The 21,371-nt window shown below is 33.0% G+C and overlaps 1 protein-coding gene across 3 annotated transcripts; it reads right to left on the reverse strand.

Annotated features, from left to right (window-relative positions):
• Positions 1–163: 163 nt before the first annotated feature.
• LOC126780269 (flotillin-1) lies at positions 164–18,863 on the reverse strand. Of its 3 annotated transcripts, XR_007670467.1 has the most exons (12): positions 18,687–18,863; positions 16,369–16,535; positions 16,002–16,181; positions 15,836–15,919; positions 15,385–15,603; positions 14,580–14,740; positions 12,428–12,536; positions 11,210–11,335; positions 5,776–5,946; positions 2,974–3,080; positions 2,079–2,751; positions 164–2,034 (listed from the first exon to the last, which is right to left on the reverse strand). XR_007670467.1 is itself a non-coding variant. In XM_050504590.1 (11 exons), exons 1-10 carry the CDS (start codon positions 18,736–18,738, stop codon positions 3,015–3,017), a joined length of 1,335 nt encoding a protein of 444 aa, XP_050360547.1. In that variant the 5' UTR covers positions 18,739–18,863; the 3' UTR covers positions 164–2,751; positions 2,974–3,014. The 3 variants fall into 3 exon arrangements, 2 of the variants coding, with proteins under 2 accessions (XP_050360547.1, XP_050360548.1); XM_050504590.1 differs by having other exon boundaries at positions 164–2,751; XM_050504591.1 differs by lacking the exon at positions 2,974–3,080 and having other exon boundaries at positions 164–2,751.
• Positions 18,864–21,371: the final 2,508 nt, after the last annotated feature.

The following is a 21,371-nucleotide window of genomic DNA, read 5'->3' on the forward strand; positions in this document are numbered from 1 at the left end:
CCTATTTAATTTACACATATTTTTTAATCGACTTTTTAAAAAATATTAAGAACATTTACGGAAGGGCTATCTTTGTAAGACTATATATATTCCTATATATATTTTAGATCCGAAAGGTGCTTAAACGTCAGTTAAAGGGGATATGTTAAAAATAAAACAGCGATTAAGTTCAAAATTTTACTGAATAAATATGAATAAAACCCACGTCAATACACATACATTAATAAAAATGTGATCCACACACAATTTTAACCTAGATGTTCCACTCTTAGTGCACATCATAGTTGATTACTTCACTGACTATTAGTTTTTGTTAAAACCCCAAAATTTATTACTTCACACTAAAAATGTACTAATAACAGTATTATTTCTCACCGCGTAAGCAACTTCGCACTACCTTTCAAAGTAGACGATGATAGCAGAAATTATCAGGATGTTGAGTTTAACCAAAAGCTAAGTTTCTTTATCTGTTTGGTTAATGAAATAATTATATGAGAAGTTAATTTACTAATTTCGATTTACTATAAATTATAAATATAGCAATGATTTTATTTTATGCAATACAAAAATGAATTAAGATTTTTTATCTCAATTATGTCTAAAGGTTAATAATATAATAAAATATTGCTTTAGTTAGTAAAGAGGCAGTGACAAAAGAAAGCTTAAACCTACGTTTTAAATACAACAGCGTAAAGAAAATTCTTATCTAAAGTTGTACTATAAACGAATATATTTGTGCTAAAAAATGCTAATATTATAAGGGAATACACAGCACCCAAACATTTAAACATATTATCAAAATAAATGGATTTTATTATACAATAATATACTATCTCTTATCTTAAATATACTTAAACAACAAAAAGGTGCTTAAAATTTATATACGATTATTGCTTCGCGTAATTATGGCACAAAAGCCAACATATAGCTCGAGGTAAATAATGTTATCAGAGTGTCGTAGTTACGTCATTATTAGATTAGATGTAATAAATATGGGTAGTGTATAAATGTCCGTCCCGTGCAAGTTTTCATTCCAAGTCGATAATCCCGCTAATATATGCGATTAGTTACGTACTAAGCAATTAATTAAAACGCGTTTAGGTAACAATGAAAAAAGCTTTTGCTAGTTAGATATCACCGACTGAACCAATGCTCCTATAGTTCCTTCCATATTACACTTTCACAAATAAAGTACTTATACTCTGTACATTTGGTTATTTTACACTCTTTGAAAGATGTAACTATAGAGAGCGCGGCAACGGAACATTTTGATCATGCGACTTTAATTGGCATGTTGTATCGATTATTATCAGTTATAGCTGCTAAAAAAAATCCTTTTATGTTGCCGGTTTCAGTGCCTTGTGTTTATCATTATTGAGTATGATTTTAATTTTTATCATAATAATATTTGCGGCTTTGTTGTTAGCTTTAAATGAAATTTTGCAAATTTATTGTACACACATACATATGGAGAAAGTTCCGTGCCGGACGACTAAGAATATAAAAAATATATTTAACGGTATTATAATGTATGCAGCAAGAAGTCATTAATTTTTTTTGAATTTCAATGTTAACGTTTACATTAACTAACATTTACGTTCTAAGGCCGATGTCAAAAAGTGAATAACCGATGCGACAGAGTATAATATGTACTTAGTTAGAATTTACTCAAACCATTTATAAGTCGCATTAATCTCATAAATTAATTATTCGATATTTTTCCATTCGTATTGATTTAAAAGTAAATTAATCATTTCGTTTGATTATAAGTATACTTTGTTATTACATATCGACATCGAGATATCAAGCTTCAGATCATTGTACTCGTTACATCACTCTCTTCACTCTTAACAAGTTTTTCGTTATAATTTAAAAAATACCTTATACATACATACCTGTAGTGTGGCCTTTGGCCATAGATGGGAATATCAAAATACATCTCATACTACGGTATGTCATAGCACACATAATTATTTCTTGAAAACGATCGCAATGAATTTAGTTTTAATCAAAAAAAAAAAAGTATACAATCGACTTTTTTTTTAAATCATTTTTTTTACACTTACGTTTCGGGTTACTGTGCATTAATATAATATAACGTTCGAGGTATAAGTGAACTTTAATACTTAAAATATTAACATTTACTTTTTTAACTTCTATGAGAAAAAAATTAAATAAGAGTGACGTGAGGTAACGATGAAATATTACTTGATATAATATAATATTTAAATGTTTTAGTTAATTAATTAATTAATACTGAAACTTTTACACTTTATTAGTATACAAAAATACATCACCCAATTGACTAATCGAAGTATATAAGAACATACGTAAACGTGTAGATAAAAAGGCGAATACATAAATAGCACGCGTAACTCTAAATATCCACTAATGTACGCTAAACAATATCTTTAAAAAAGAGATCTATTAAATCTACCAATTCAATTACTTTAATATTTAGAATTTTTTTTAAAATGGTTTCATCTCTAAATATTATATATCCTAACAAACGTTTAGCTAAATAAAAAAATATATGTATAAATTTTATAAGTATAACAGTCATTTGTAGCTACTTGAATAAAGCGTTCATTTGTCCTCTAGCAGATCGATGATCAAACGTGATAAACATTCTAATGTTATATTATAAATATTATTTGGCGGATATATTCGGACAGAAATTCTTTTGCAACGTCGGTTTCGAAAACATTTTTTACCTCTACGTAGTATGCGGCTCTAAACGGCGCGAAGACCCTGCGAAGGAATAACGAGATGTTAGCAATGACCTTCACTCGACATATATATTAATATATAATTAAATTTACATTAAAATAAATAGCAATGTTTTCTAAGACAACACATTATCTACACGACAAAACATAGAATTGGATGTGTGCGGATACCAAGTGAAACATTCACCCAACCAATACAATATCAAGCATCGCATTTCGCCTCAACCTCGAAACATATACTTGCCTCGTGGATATTGCTGTTGCCTACTTTCATTTCTTGATCAGTTATCGTAACTTCCTCGCCGAGTCCCCGCGAGCTGTAGGCGTTGGGATCATAGATGCTTCCACCGTCTACGCACACCATGCGCCGGTAAAATAAGCGTTAGTAGCAAATGGATAATGAATAGTTTTAAATAAAATAAAAAAAAGTTAAATAATAAGAACTATTTATTAGTTAAAATGGATAGCCGTAAAAGTTAGTATAAAAATATTATATAAATGCAACATGGAAAGCAAATCAAATTTTATCAAATCGTGATATCGTAATCGGCGCACGAGTCAAATTAATGGTATCGACGACGTATTCAAGTTTTCAATATATATATATACAGAAATCTCTTTTCCTTTACGTCAAGTCTGACCTAGCTTTGTCTCATTAGATTTACAACAAAAAAAATGATATAAAAACCAGCGACGATTCGGATGTGTAGCATACACATGTGACGTCATAGTCCGGATTAAAAGTTCTTACGTACATTCAAATCAAAATTCTTTTTATGATATTACTGCTGAAGTGAAAAACGTTAAAATGCATTCAGAAAAAGTTTATCTTTTCAGTTATTTTATGTTATTCCACTCGAGGTCGTAGATAAGAGATTTTTATATAAATAATTAGAATTCGTGCTCGAATGCAATGTTATTTAACTACAACTACAAAAGCATGAGTCGCGATTATCGATAAGGCTAAAGGCTACAGTTATCGCGACCTCTCCGCTCCAGATACCGCTATCTCAAGAATAATTTCTAAAATATCCATTTTAAGCTATTTAAAAAAAAAAAAAAACATTTCACTAAAGGTTACAAAGATAGAATTAGTCGATTAAAAGTATATTTCAAAACAACAAAAACAGAACTGACTTTGGAACAAAGATGACGGATGGATGATTATTAATTATTTACAAAAATTAATGCGCTGAACAAAAACAATGGAATGCGTGATGATGAAATACATCGAATTCATGCAACACACATACGTGAGAGAGAGAGAGAGAGACAGCTAAATTGTTATTAGAAAAACTACTTATCGCCTGTTAATAATTAGCGTTTACGACTTGAAAATTACACACTCGAAGAAACGTTACGTAACGTAAACATCAGAACAGAGACAAATTCGAAATAGCCTACACATTTTATTTATTTAACGATACAAACCAAAAAAAAAAAAAAAACATAAAACGCAGCAATACGGTAAGTTTCCGTCCCTTTTTTTATAGAATAGGAAGGCGGACGAGCATACATCAGAACAGAGAACAGAGACAAATTTGAAATAGCCTACATTTTATTTATTTAAAGATACAAACCAAAAAAAAAAAAAACATAAAACGCAGCAATACGGTAAGTTTCCGTCCCTTTTTTTATAGAATAGGAAGGCGGACGAGCATACATCAGAACAGAGAACAGAGACAAATTTAAAATAGCCTACATTTTATTTATTTAACGATACAAACCAAAAAAAAAAAAACATAAAACGCAGCAATACGGTAAGTTTCCGTCCCTTTTTTTATAGAATAGGAAGGCGGACGAGCATACATCAGAACAGAGAACAGAGACAAATTTAAAATAGCCTACATTTTATTTATTTAACGATACAAACCAAAAAAAAAAACATAAAACGCAGCAATACGGTAAGTTTCCGTCCCTTTTTTTTATAGAATAGGAAGGCGGACGAGCATACTAGTCACCTGATGGTAAGTGGTCACCAACGCCCATAGACAATGGCATTGTAAGAAATGTTAACCATCGCTTACATCACCAATGCGCAACCAACCTACGGAACTAAGATGTTATGTCCCTTGTGCCTGTTATTACACTGGCTCAATCACCCTTCAAATCGGAACACAACAATACCAAGTACTGCTGTTTCGCGGTAGAATATCTGATGAGTGGGTGGTACCTACCCAGACGAGCTTGCACAAAGCTCTACCACCAGTAAATGTCTCTGGATTTACATACTGTATAAAAATAATTGTTTTAAATAAGACTAATAATAACTTCAAATTAAACTCAATATTCTAATTTTTTATTTATTGTTCTATTATCTAAATTATTTACTAAGCGAGGAATCATATAAGAGTTGGTAGGTTGTACGTATATATGTACATCACATAACTACTAGTAGAATAATTCATTTGGAATAGTTTTATCGTTATATTGCAGTTGCATAAATATCGCTTGTACACGAAATCCAATCTAATTATTTTTCGGACTTTTTTTTATCTGCACATCATATTATCATCATTAAATTTTCGATGTGTACGTTACGAGAACAGAAAAATTATATTGATGGAATTATCGCAAGTTTTTGAAATTTTTAATAATAGCCACGGAAAAGAATGACTTGCTAGATAAAATAATTCGGTGATCTCTAAAAAAAAATGCATAATTATTATGAAAAAATAAATATCTAACGATAGATACGTTCGAAAAGTATTCCGAAGTACTTGATTATCTTGAACAAGACCGATCAACTTATAAATCTCAATTCATATACAACAAAGAACAAAGCCCAAAGTTATCTTGTTTTTCATACAATAATTCTCGTTTCGTTTAAGAAAAAAATCGCAAACTTTCCGAATGCTTTCGTCTTTATGTTTATACCGTTAATTATTACCGTTTATTCTTAGCGAAAAACTATCTGTAATGAGCCATGTACATTGCACAGTCGATTATTACGTTATTTACTAAATAAAAATGTAAGTTTTGTGCTATTCCCCAATCAGTCTCTGATTTGATATTATAGTGCATTTAGTGTGAGGGAGTTACTAACCTTGATTTTGGAAATGTCGACGCCGGTGACGCCCTTCACGAGTTCAGGAATGCATTGTACGATACTGAGGACTTCTCCTGTGAGCTTGGCTGCGCCTACGTCGCCGCCGCCACACGATACCATCGTCACCTTGCGAGCCTGCGACAGTGGCGCCGCTACCTCCGCGGCAACCTGCGACAAGCGTAAAATACATTTGTGATGGTAAGTTATCATCGGCGACTGTAAATATTGGCACCGAAAGAAATACTAAATATTCTTTCTACCGTCAATGCGACGGCAACCGTGGAAAGTACACTTCATACTTGTAAATGCAAGTCGAGTATATATATATATATATATAAGTCGACATGAAAAAATTTCTATTACCACATAGTGGCAACGAGTGTCAATTAAAAGTGGTTTCTTGGATAATGAGTGGTGTGTGAGGTGGTAGGTCAACATATTATGAGGTTCATACACTGAAAAAAAATCTCAGCTGACAGACGGAGCTGACAAGAAAAATTGCTACTTATATGATATTCTCATGTGGCAGACATTAATGGCATCAATTGAGAGCGCTTGGAATTTGTAATTTGTAAAAGAATTGCTTGTGACCTTCCTAGGCATATGTTATCCTCCTACTTAACTTTGGAGATAAAAGTAACCAAATCGACAAAGTTAAAAAAAAAAAACATTTAATCTATTTCCAAATAATAAGTAATGCTTCATAAATAAGTATCTTTTTATACATCAGATTAATATTAAACAAGCGGAAGTTGTCTGAAAAATAAAGTAATATTTAACAGTTTTAAATAAACATAGCAAAGTATGCACATATAAATAAAATATACAAGTTATTCAGATTTTCAATTCAAACATCCCTATTTTTTATTAATATACGCTTTGCTGGTAACTAATATGGTATAAACTGTTGACAAATATGCCATAGAGTTACATTTTCTAAAACGGAAATATTAGAAAGCCAATTATTTGAAAATTCGTGCTTTTAACGCCGCAATATAAATGACCCTCACTCACGAAGTATATATAATGTATATTTATATTACCTTACAGTAATATACTGTACTGTGTACATGTACCTTATATTAATATAATGTTATCGTTTTATCCCATCAAAAACATAAATATGAAATGAGAGCCAAGTTCAATAGTATGGTATATGCCTTGGTTGGTGAATTCAACGTCAAAAGAAGTGAGATCTAAATGGGTGCCAAGTTCAATGGTCTGTCCTGAAATTTATTTATAACAACATAAAATATTATTTCTTCTTATAACTTAGGACAATATATCGAAGCCTAAGGTTTGACTTGCTATATACGAATTATTATTAAGTACCTACTAAAAAAGTCATGGAAGAGCCCTATGTTCGATGGCTAGTTTCTACCAGCAAGCCAAATTTTCGGAAGAATAAAATAACTTACAGCTTTAAAACTTGAAAAGGTTATAATATAATTCGCGTGTCTAGATCTCTAATAGGGTGAAAATCTGTTTAATTTTAATCTGATTTAGTATTGAACACTACATATCGAAGTACAGTGAATCTATTTATGTAATAAATTAAATTTATTTATTTATTTCGTTCGCAAAACTGGATACAATAAATAAGGTGGTACATACATGGACGCAATTAATAATATTCAAAGAATGCGTTCAAATATATAAAAGTAACTTTAGCTCTAAAGAAAGAAAAGAATAATACAATAATATTGTGTAATACACATGTCATATACAGTTAATAAGTCCCACTGTGATGTCTCACGTGGTAAGGCTAAGCTTTGTGAAGAAGATTTAAAGCTTAATTCACCACGCCCAAAATGGGTCGGTAGACGTGGTTGAAAACCAAAACCTTCGAGGGTTGCCCACGATATTTGAATTAAATATAAATTCGTATCGTTATTTAAAATTAAAAAAAAAAACAACATTATAACAATATACTTCAAAATTATCCGTAACGAATAATGATTTGTTTGTTACAGTTGTGTTCGCGCTGGGCGTGTATAACACGCAACAAGTGAGTCACGAACGTGCCGTAACACAACACAGCCCGTACGTATTATCAATATTAACGATTGCAGTCTAACACGGAAACTATGCGTTCTCGATGCAACAAATATCAGCAGTATACTTTACATCACGCCTTCGCTATTGTATTACTAAAACAAAATCACGCTAGACTAAATACACATTTCTCGGTGCTATAATTAACGAATCGTGCTAATCATTCGGTAACAATAATAAGCATACGTGTTTAACCGCTTAATTAGGACACGCTTTTATTAAAAATGTTCGATTTCTTTTACATTTGTAAGCTGCGACCACACTTGTGAAAATTAATGTGTTAACAAAAGAGTATGTACAGATTGTAAAGGTTTCATTGTAACTTCGCCTGATCGAACAGGTGTTATCGGATTTCTATTATCGTCTAACGTCGACTAAGTATAATCAATTATTTACATTGTGATATGTTAAACTGCGTATAAAATTAGCTCGATGTATAATAACGATAAGGGACGAATACCAAAGCAAGGACACAACAACAACAACTGTGCCTGCTGTACAAAACACAGGTACGGTCTTGCGTGGAATATTGCTCGCACCTTTGGGATGGCTCCGCTAAGTACCTACGGGAGGCCTGGGACCGGTTGCAGCGACGTGCCGTATGCATTATTGGCGACGTAAAGGTCACAAACACCCTTGAACCTTTACAATTGCGTCGTGAGATGCGTCACTGAGCGCTTTCTATCGACTGTATCACGGCGAGTGCTCTGAGGAATTATTCTCTCTAATTCCTGCTTCCCCCTTCCTTCTTAAGTCCACGCGAGCTGGTTCTCGATGTCACCGCCTAACTGTGACATCAATTCCATCGCGAACAAAGAAATTTGGCAACTCCTTTCTTTGTGGCACTTCCAAAAAATGGAATTCCTTACCAGCTCACGTGTTCCCCTCCTCTTACAACCCGGGTTCCTTCAAACGAGGCGTGAAGAGGCATCTTGCGGGCCGGCAAGGCGAAGGCGGCTAGTGCAGAACGTTTTTCCCGTCTGTACTGGCCGTCGTCGCGTTTGGACTCTACTACCACTTACCATCAGGTGGAGTAGAGTCATTTGCCATCCCGGCAAATATAAAAAAAAGTGAATTTTCATTATAATACCGATTTATACCGAACTAGATTCCTGTGAATAGTGAGAGGGGTAGGGTAGGTAAACCTTTGTGCAAAATTTCACGACGACCGATTGACTAGTTCAGATGTGAAACCGTAAACAAATAATCTCACTTTCGCATTTATAAATATATATATATATTTCAGCCTTTTGCCGTCCACTTCTGGACGAAAGCGTCCCCCATAGAACGCCAACTATCCCGATCTTATTTATATAAAGGATATAAGGGGAGCCGACAACAACCTAGGCTCTCTACCATCAACCTCACCTGCTCGTGGTACATCCTGCTAATAAACGAACGAGACTCTAGCGATCGAAATCGTGGCGGTATAACTACACAAATGCTGATATCCGAAAATTCAAATCCTGATAGCGGGCAGCAGCGCTATTAGTGAAAGATTTCCAGCCACTGCGGTCACCAACCCACCTGCCAAGCGTGGTGACTAAGGCATATACCCCCCTATGAGCGACGACACAAATTTATAAATATAGTTAGTTAAAAATATAATAAGCAAAATAGAATGAAAAATACGAACAAGCGTTTTAAAAAATTACTACGATATAATATTAATTAATTAAATTAATAAGGAACACAATAATAGCACACGAACACAATTACGATAACGATTCAGAAAGGCTCCCGAACCTCGATCACTCGTCATTATGTCGTAAAAACACGGTCGTTCATTCGAATTACCGATATAGGATTATCATTGTATTGGGAATGTCGATAGAAATAAACACGATGTAATCTCAAATAACATAAGCTTTAGATTACTAAGATATATTTGACGAACGATATCGTTTTCGATAAAAAAGGTGGTTAACGTTTGATAAAGTTATTTTTGTTCTAAGTTATTTGTTTTTTTTTTTTTTAGGGCAAACAAATGTGTTCGCTTATGGTAAGCGCATAGTATGGATAATATATAAACAACGTTCGACCGACCACCAAGAAGGTGTATTTAATTTTTCACGGTTTTAATAGTTCAACCAATCACCATGAAATTTGATATTATTTGAGCACGGTGAATATTTTAGTGCGAATTGTATCTGGTAATCATTTTCAAGCATAATTAAAGAGACATTACAATGGTTGGCAGGCTTCAGATAGTAGTAAAACAATGGTATCTGAGATGCTCCCTCAATTAACCCTTCATAGCGGAACCAACTGTACACTGTGGGGTCCGTCGGCCGTCGATATGCCTGCAAAACGCCCAACCACCCGTTTTTAAGTACAGATACTCTTGTAATAAAAACAATTCTGAACGAATATCAATCTATATTACGAATGACACGTTGTATATTATCAGGCAACAAGCTGAATTTTAAAACTAACGATTCCGCTCCGACTTTACTTTAAGTGGTCACATGTCCATAGACATTGGCGCTGTAAGAAATATTAACCATTCCTTACATAGCCAATGCCTTACATAGCCTTGTGCCTGGTAGTTATCCTGGCTCACTCACCCTACAAACTCGAACAATAATACGTATTTTAGTTCGGCGGTATATGTGATGTGAATATACCAAATAAACCGTAATAATGTTATGAAGCCATTATATATAATACATATGTACAGTACAGTAACAGCCTGTTAATGTCCCATTGCTGGGCTAATGCCTCCTCTTCCTTTCGAGAAGGAGGTTTGGAGCTTATTCCACCACGCTGCTCCAACGCGGGTTGGTAGATTACACATGTGGTAGAATTTCAATGAAGTTACACATGCAGGTTTCCTCACGATGTTTTCCTTCACCGCCGAGCACGAGATGAATTATAAACACAAATTAAGCACACGAAAATTCAGTGTTGCTTGCCCGGGTTTGAACCCACGATCATCGGTTAAGATTCAAGCGTTCTAACCACTGGGCCATCTCGGCTACGATAATGCGTTTGTACATATTATATATTATGAGAATGTTTCGAGTGTTTGGTATGTGTAAGTGTATCCATGTTTCATTTCATAGAAATATAATTAATCGTGGAATCTAACTTAAAATTTTTAATTGACAAAGAAATACTAAAATATAATTAACGAAAAGCGTCACCGGTGACGAGATCTTTTACTTATTCATATATTTACATGTCGATATCATCTTAAGGTGAAAATGTTAAAAACGAAAATAAATATATCGATAGAAGTAAAAAATTATATACTATGGCTATAAATAATACAAATGAACCTTTAAACTGTTCATAAATTTATAATGAATTTATAATTATAAAAATGTTTTTCGAAATAACAAAACATTATATGAATGTAATATTGTATGAATACCTTTGGTAATGTCTCGAGCATCATGTCCACCATAGCCGCTGAACCATACTCCTTCCAAGCGTCTGCCTTCTTCGCCATCTGCTCTGCATCAGCCACGGCTTTAGCTTTGATAGCATACGCTTCCGCCTACAAAACGCCACAGATTAAAAAAAAAACACAACGCTTTTCGTAATTACACAAACAGTACACCTGATGGTAAGACACCAAACGCCCTTAGACATTGGCATTGTAAGAAATGTCAACCATCGCTTATAGCCAATGCGCCACCAACCTTGGGAACTAAGATTTTATGTCCCTTATGCCTGTAATTACACATGCTCACTCACCCTTCAAACCGGAACACAAGAATATCAAGTATCGCTGTTTTGCGGTAGAATATCTGATGAGTGGGTGGTACCTACCCAGACGAGCTTGCACAAAGCCCTACCACCAGTAATGTTAGTATTAATGTTAGTAGTAGTCCTGCTATATTATGTTTATGATTATTAAATCGTTATGTATACAGCACTATTTCACGTAACTACTCATGTCAGTTTTTTTTTTTTTGAATTACTTCCAAAGGTCCTATGACACTTTTCCCAACACTCAGGACTCCATTTTTGACGAATTCATAATGAATATCATGGTACACACACTGGTGGTAGGGCTTTGTGCAAGCTCGTCTGGGTAGGTACCACCCACTCATCAGATATTCTACCGCAAAACAGCAATACTTGATATTGTTGTGTTCCGGTTTGAAGGGTGAGTGAGCCAGTGTAATTACAGGCACAAGGGACATAAAATCTTAGTTCCCAAGGTTGGTGGCGCATTGGCTATAAGCGATGGTTGACATTTCTTAGAATGCCAATGTCTAAGGGCGTTTGGTGACCACTTACCATCAGGTGGCCCATATGCTCGTCCACCTTCCTATTCTATAAAAAAAAAATCATAGATTTTTCGATAATTCAATGTCAGTTGTTTTTTTTGTCTTTACTCCTTGTGGATGGAATGAACCATACATAGCCTGCTAAAACAACACTTATTTTGCCTTCACCGTAGTCGGGTAAAAATTGCTATGGCGTTTTTAGACTTAACTGATTTCTTCTATTGTATTTTCTCTTCGTACTGAGTATTAATGTATTAAGAGTACGACCACACTACAGTTATACGCTAGAGGACAAATAAATATATAAATAAAAACCGAATAAATATCGATAGATTGTTTAACATGTTACTAACTTCACCGCGAACTTTAACAGACTCAGCCTCAGCTTCTGCTTCCAGAACAGTCTTGAGTCGGTGTGCTTCAGCCAACTTCTCCAATTTGAACTTCTCTGCCTCGGCCGGTCTAAAAATATAAAACAAAACACGTTCAAAACAATTCGAATATTCTATTTATGTACTTATGTATCAAAAAGTCCATATATAAAATCGTATAATGTGCATAGAAACCTTTTGGACGTAACATTTGCCATTGGTAAAATCTACAGCGGTATATACCCGACCCAGTGTCAAGTAAGATCTATGTAGCTGAGGAGATAAAAGGATGCGCAAATTCGTAAAGATCAAATGAACGCACCTTATCTATATCCAAGGAGTCCCTCAAGTGCGAAGGGCACATCGCGCACTCCTATAATATACGAAGCCTAGGACTTAACTTTTTAGGACATTTTATAGTGCGCAAGTATTTGCGCAAACACAGGTGTACTCTCTTTTTCCTAAATCTCATAATCCGATGGCACAATAATCCGACACGATCAGAAAGAGTTCAGTCACTATGGGCCTTCCGAAGCCCGAGGGTATATACACACTACCAACTTCCAGACTCCGGACTGCTATTGAGAATTTTCGAAAGAAGAACTCAATATTTTTTTATTTGCACGACCTGGGATTTAAACCCAAGACCTGAACCTGCAGGTCTGCCGCCTTACATCTAGCCACTAGACCAACGAAGCAGTCAAAACGGCACTACCCACGCAGTTTATGAAATATTGCGTCAAGTCGGAAGCTGTATTTAATACTCAGACGCGTGGGACGACGCGAGCGCTACATTTTCCGTAAGAGAGTGCTGCATCGATCGAGATAAGAGAGGACTACGTGAAAATGGCAATAAAAAGTGGAGTACAATCGGTAATCGAGGAGCTGTCTTGAAGAAAACGGAGTGGTGACTAGATCACGAAATCCATGTTGCGCAGTATCTATCAACTACAGCTGCCTGCTTAAGATAATTGTGAATGATAACAATAATGTAGATATAATAGATACAGTGTTGCAATATTATGGTCGCGGTAGTTAGTTTGAAATAGAATTACATCGTATACCAGTATATAATAGTCATCTGAGTAAATGACTACGCAATTACTTGTTTAGTTGCAAATACGGAGCGAAAACAAAAATAAAAAAGCGGCAAAGCCTGCGGTGAGTAGGTGGTACCAAATCTAACGATCTAGCACAAAGCTCACTAAGTAATACATCAACTACGTATTTCTGGAATATATATTTTGAAAACGCTATATAATGTTGAATTGCCAGTTTCCTTGTCTAAAACGTCAACTAAAATAAATTGCTTTAGATTATCTTAATAGGCTGTTAAATGTCTCACCGCTGTCATACCGAACATCGCACTATACCAATTATTAAAACGATTACGTTTTATAAATTTATCGCGGTCGTTTACTAAACAAAATGGATATATAAATACTGATTTTAATACATTATTACCTATATATATTGTATCACATATTTACTTAAAAAAATTGACAAAAAAAACCAGCAATTAATTGATTTCTAATTGGTACGGTTCGTATGTATTACGTCTATCTCTTTCCATTAAAAAAAAATGATGATAAAATAAATTGATGAAATTGTCGATCGAAATAAATAATAAAAAATTATTTTTGTTTGTTCTCGTTGCGAGAAACAATAAAAAGATGATATGAATTACGAAAACATCAAATACATAATATGAAATCTTCCCGAGCGATTTCGGCCACGACGGCCGTATTTTCAACACTAGCAAACAGCGTACGAGATATTATTTATCTCGAATATTTGCGCAAACGCATCCGTACCCTCTATTCCCTATGTTTCGTAATCTAACTCGACCGGAGAAACAATTAAACCGCAAGGACGAACCGCTTGACGTGCTTCCTTTACACACTTGGCAGTTCTAAACTTCGAGTTGCTACAAAAAAATTCTTGAGAGAAAAGCCTCATAGCATTGTATTGGATTAAGCGACCTCGAAACCTTAGACATAAATTGCATTCGAATCTCAATAATAAATTATCAGTGTCAAAATTGGACAAAAAAATAATGGAAATGAACCTATCGGGTTTATTACAAGGGAATTTTATCACGTGGATTCGCCGACAAATAGATACGTTACACTACCTTCGCACGGTGGCCTCTAACTCCTTCTCGCGTCTCTGCACCTCCCACTTCTGAACATTGATCTCCTGCGAACGTTCCACGACTGCAATTTGCATCTGCTCCTCCTTGATGCGTTGTTTAGTCTTAGCAGCCTGGAGCTCGTATGCCATCTCCGCTTCGGCCTGAATTTTAAAAGAAAATTTTATTTACCTGGACGAATTAATTCATACGGCAGCTATCAACAGGCATTTGGTAAAACTCATAAATGTATTCAATCGAACCACAAAGAAGGATCTAGAACCTCTCAAAGATTCAACAATTAGTTCCAGTAACTTCTATGACCATTAGAAATGCAAACTAAAATAGACCTTTCATGTGAGTGAGTGTATGGTCAAACTACGTTTGTATTGTTGAATTGTTTTTAAAGTGAAAGGTGATTATTATTTATTGTTATGTACGTTATGTTTTAAATATTAGATGAATCTTCTCGTTCGTAAAAAATAGCGAGTTCTGCGAACCTGGGCCTCTGTAAATGTGAACCACTGAGCGACGTATATGAATATTGTATTGTGTATATTGTGATAATAAATCCTTTTTTATTTTCGACAGTATTTTATTACCCAATATTATTATTTTTAATTCCGTATGTAACTAAATTACTTGGTCACGTGGTCTGACAATTAAATTTACAAACATAATATTTTTTTTAATGTGGAAAGCTCTTGTGAGGTTAATATATTTTTTTCATGTAGTTTACTCCGAATAAGCGCGATAAGATTAATGGAAATATAAAAAGTATTACGTATACTCGGTTTTGAATGATTACCTTCTTTGTTTGCACCTCAACATCATAGGCAGCTTTCTTCAGTTCGAAGTCCCTCTGCGCCTTAGCTATCTCCGTGTCATTGAGGAACCTTGCAGCCATACGTTGTTCTTCCGCCATTGCCTCCTTAATTTTCGCTTCCGCTTGCGCTTCCGCCTCTCCTATACGAGCATCGCGCTTCACTTCGGCCGTACGAGCCATACCCAATGCTTTTAGATAACCCTGTTTTAATTTTTTTAATAATAAGAAATATTTTTATCTACATATAAAAAAAATTATTCATGACAATGTCCAAAATTGAAAATCTAATACACGAACCAACAATCATGCCGATATTCGAAATCGTTAGTATAGCTGTGACTACTATTTCGCTTTGTGTTCGCCTGGGACAACATAACATTCGATATATTTATTTAGTTATTTTTTATATGAGAATTAGGAAAATGGAAAATACCTCTTCATCCCTTATATCTTTCAAGGTGTAAGATACGACTGTGATCCCCATATTTATCAAATCACTAGAAGCCACTTCGAATACCTTAAATGACAAAAATATATTTATGTCCAATGTGCATATTTCACATAAAAAACGGAAATCCTTAGTGATCGTAAAAAATTACCTTCTTCGAGAAAATTTTTCTATCTTTATATATTTCTTCGACAGTCATCGAGCCCATGATAGCGCGCTGGTGTCCCTCTAAGGTAACTAGAGCAATATGCTGGATCTCTTGTTCGGATTTACCAAGGAATTGCTCACATGCTGATAACAACATTTCAGCATTCTGACCTTGGATTTTGACCTACAATTAATTTAATAGGATAATAATAAAACATGTGATTCTCAAATAAGATTATCATTTTAATTTTTGTACGAAAAATTAAGTAAATACATTTACATGAAGTTTTGAAATGTCAGTAAGTAAGCATGAGTTTTAATTTCAAAGTATCCACTTAAATCATTTTATATTAAATTTAACAGATAAGTACCTGAGCAATGCCAGTAACAGAAATAGGCACTCCCTGGCTGGTGTACACCGTTGGTGATTCAACTTGCAGAGTCATAGTGTTAAGTGATATTCGCTGAACCCGTTGTATTGCAGGCCATACAAATGCCCGCCCACCAGGCACAAGTAAAGGTTTTGAATAGCAACATCCTGTGTAACAATTATGAGTAAAAAATCGGACACTATTATTTTCTAAGGCTTTACTAATAATACTTATTACTTATATATTATGAAAATATACATACACTTTTTATATAATATATATGATGTTACTGCTGGGCAAACTTTAATATCTAAAACTATAATTAAAGTTATTTAAATTGATAAAATATATTTTCAATTATATACTTTTTAAGTCTCTGTCAAATATAAACATATTTATTAAACATGCTAAGTACAAAGAATCTTTGGATTACATACTTCAAGCAAGAGTAATACAGGTTATCAAGATTGATCAATCGCTTGCTATTATACTGTTTTTTAGAGATATAAATAAAAATATCCTGGTAATAAATAAACTCTCAAATTTTGTATATCTGGGATTTTATTTTTTGACAAAATAACAGCATTGCATATTAGTCATTAACGTGAAAGTAAATTTTTGAATGAGTGCAAATAACATATAAATTTATAAAGTCATGGAAACTTGGTAAATTGACACTAAATATTTTACTGTAAATTTCAGATATAAATACCAGTATTTATTTGCTTATATTAATATCTTATAATAGAATAAGTTGCAGATTTTCAAAACTATCATCTATAAAAAGTTTTATCAATGTATTATTGAGTTAAATGACTTTATAATATAAATATCCATTAAAATGAAAGGAAAACTGATTACAAAACATATAAACAAGTTTTTAATGATGATTTTCCATCCGACTTTTTAGCTTAAAATTCAGGCACTAAATTTTGAATACCAATACATATAAATACAATATAAGGAACAAGTATAAATTATATTTGCCTCTGACTGGAACTAAATATGGAATTAAAATTGAATTTGCCGAAGCGCAACTATATAATGCTTTACCTAAAGATATAATAATCGCTAGGTTCTTTTCATAGCTCAAGCCCAAACTCAAAAGTAAATAAAAGCTATTTTTTTCTAATTTAGATATATGTATACTACAATGTTATTGTAGTGCACTACATTCTTAAATGAGTATATAAATTATTTCTAACTTCAAAGGGCATTATTTAGTATTCTTATTTCAAATACTATTATATATAAATATTAATATGTTATTTATTTTTATTTACAAATAAAATGTCTTAGCAACTTCCCTGTCCATACATCAGAGACAGTTAGTTAGTTAAACAATAATCATGAGTCAAAAGTGACTCACGGATGCTGATCAGTCACAACATAAAAGTGCACTCCATTCCAAAACATTATATTATTAAATTTTGATAACAGTAACAGCCTGTTAATGTCCCACTGCTGGGCTAAGGCCTCCTCTCCCTTTTTGAGGAGAAGGTTTAGAGCTTATTCCACCACACTGCTCCAATGCGGGTAGGTAGAATAGACATGTGGCAGAACATCAATGAAATTAGACACATGCACGTTTCCTCACAATGTTTTTCTTTACTGTCAAGCATGAGCTGAATTATAATCACAAATTAAGCACATGAATAATCAGTGGTGCTTGCCCGGGTTTGAACCCACAATCATCGTTTAAGATTCAAATAAATAAGAGTTATTCCAATTGGTTAAAAAATTTGTGATCTCTAGACTTTTACTTCTATGTCTTAAGTACTAATATATATTGTATAAAACTGTAAGATAAAAAACTTTAGTAATAAATAATAGCCATAAGTTCTTCACTTTCATATCTTAAGAACAAAAGATTTCCTATAAGATTTATTAATTAAGTAAAATTAATAAATCTTATGCAAATATTAGAATATATATCAAATGTTTTTTTTTCTTCATATATAATTTGTTAAACAAATCATAACAACCAATTTTTTTTTATTTTAATTATTGTAAATAATTTGTAATGCTTTAATTATTATTTTTATTTATTACTATTAGTATCCATATATTGTCACTAATGTGTAGATGAAAAAAGAGCCGGTGCTGTTACGATGAATACAAAAATTTTGAAATATATTTATATAAATAGATTATACTTGTGTAGTGGCAGGGTAATGACAAAAAAACAACTGCTATTAAACAATCGCTGAGCTTTTAAGAACAATCGCTAATGCATGTGCATTAAACTTTAAAGGACAAATAAATAAAAATCCATATAGTTTAGAATAATAATTACTCAAGTGGGCGAGATCACTTACCTGATACTACGAGTGCCTCATTTGGACCACACGTAACAAAACCCCAAGTCATTATTTTATTTTCAATCGGGTTAATAAGTAACAAAGAAACTTAATAAATTAAATTAATAAAACTACAAAACACTAAAAATCAAAACATAAATCGGCTTCTCCGTATTCCGTAATGGTTGGTATGGTAGGGGGAAATCCACAGATAATTGTTATATTTTAGACTTTATAGGCTTTGACGTTGATGTAGTACGGTTTTTGAAATTTCACTATAATCTGTGTCTCTTTGATTTTTTTTTTTATTAAAACATAAAATTAAAAAAGCTTAAAATACTACTTAATACTTTTATAGAATGTCGAATATGGCCGAAATGTATTTTAATCTATCAAACTAAGAGAACATAAGCATTAACGCCACGGCTTACATGGGTTATCAATATTATTATTTCAATATCTTTAATTATTATAATTGTTCCATATTTTGCACATATAATATATATATATATATATATATATATATAACTGTTGGTGTTTGAATTTTTCACAGGTCCAGTTGAAGTTTTTTTCACGACTCTCTAGTGTCTATGACGGCTATTGTTAAGTAGGTATTTTAAAGTTAGTTAAAGACGGCTTATATCCAGTGTTTTGTCAAATTACAAGCGAAATTTGAAAATTTAATATTTATATAAATGCATTTATTGGTACTTATCTATTGAATAAAATTTTTGTTTTTTTAGTGTGTTATTTGAATTATAGTTTGAAATTGCGACGCTTAAAAAATGAATGTAATACCATACACAAATTCGAAGTTTCGTATTATTTTATTAATTGGTTATTGGCCTTCATCTGGCTAGGTTGGATAATTAAAAAAGTCGTCATTCATTTTTTCGCGGTCATAGATTGAAATGTGGATTTATTTTGTTTTTTTTTTTATTTTATAAAATCCATGCTTAAATATAGTCGATCTAGCGTTATAAATTAAATGGCTTAAAATACAATAAGTAATTATTTATTTAGTGTAGTCTCAGTCTTTTTATACTAAACAATCCAAATATCCAAAAGCTTTATTTGTCGATAAACTCATTTGCTCACAAACTCAGCAACTTTGCTAGCTCATTTAGTATAATATTGAACACTTGTAACTTTCGAAAAAACAATATTTCATTTTTTTTATTCTTAGCATTATTCTACTTATTTTTTCAATGGTAATGTTTTTTATACATTCTATGATTATCAAAACGTTATATTTGAGCCTCATCGCTTGAGATTTTTGATATTTAAATGTGAACGGATGAGCTTTTATTGTGTTTGAAAAGCAGGCCCTCTACAAACATATAGCTTTTATTATACAATACAATAAACGTATAAGTTAAATTATGTTTATTTTTATTGGAATTTGAATGACAACATCAAATACAAAAGTATTTATTTTTATTCAAATTGTAATGAAACAAATCACATCACCTGATTTGTTATTAGATACATAATAATAACATTTTGAATATTACGTATCTATTCAAAATGTTATTATCAGGACTATCAGAGCAAGTCCATAACCCTATTTGTTTCACTTTAATATTTATAAACGAAATAAGTCAACAAACTACGAATATTATATTACAAAATCTATTCTATATATATATCTATCTCTACATAATCTATTACAAAATCTGAAGATTGGGTCGGTATAGTTTCTGACTGATCTGGATGTTTCTGATCTTGCTAACTTAATGAGGAATAAGTGTTTTTTTTTAATTTTAATTAGAGGTAATTGTAAGGTCACTAATTATAGGAGGTCAGCAATGACATTTGTGCAATATAGTAGGGTCTGTCTTGGAAACTTTTAAACTTTCTTCAAATATACAAAACTTTTTGTTTTATGTATTTGAAGATAACATTCTATTAATTATGCCGATTGAGTTGAACACATTGTGCAAAGACAAATAGCAATTCGGCTGTCTTACGCGTATTTGCCAAGTGATATGATAAAACAATAGTGGTACCTATTGTTAAAAAATGGGTGATAAAGCAAAATTTTAGGGCTATAAGCCATAGTCGAGTCGTTAGTATAAAGTTTTTGACAGTGTGCTTAACTGTCAACTTAATAAATACCTTGAACCACATGTCAATCAGTTAGGTTTTCGATTTGGTCTCATCACTGACTCTGCAATTTTAAGTTTAAAGCCCCCTGTCAATACTGCACCGACCGTGAAACGCCTATTTAGGCTTGTCTGTTTTTGTTGTTTATGTGTTTTTGAAATGCAATTTATATGAAATGAAAGCGTCAACCAAAGGGCGCTGAAAAATAATCTCGCTCTACCCTGATCAACCGGCGATGCCTACGATATCTTTCAGACTAAACTGCGAAACATATACCACAAGAATTGACTAGAGTTTTAAAACATTGGTATAGCAAGCGACACCCACAATTTTAAATGAGATGAAGTTCTATCTTGGTCGTGTGGTTTGGAACATGGGGCAACCCATAAAGAGCTAAGCTCACTTATACTCTGCAAATTTTACGTTAAGTGCGCTTTTGTGTACTCAGTAACCAGCGCGTTGGATATCATATTGATAGAGTTAGTGCATACAATATCAGTTACGTTGATAATATGGATATGGTTCTGTTTCGTGCGTCGGTTTGTAGTAGTACATTCCATTCTATCACTTTGAATGATCGTCAATTTGTCTACGACT

The sequence above is a fragment of the Nymphalis io genome, chromosome Z (genome assembly GCF_905147045.1).
Source record: "Nymphalis io chromosome Z, ilAglIoxx1.1, whole genome shotgun sequence".
NCBI lineage: Eukaryota > Metazoa > Arthropoda > Insecta > Lepidoptera > Nymphalidae > Nymphalis > Nymphalis io.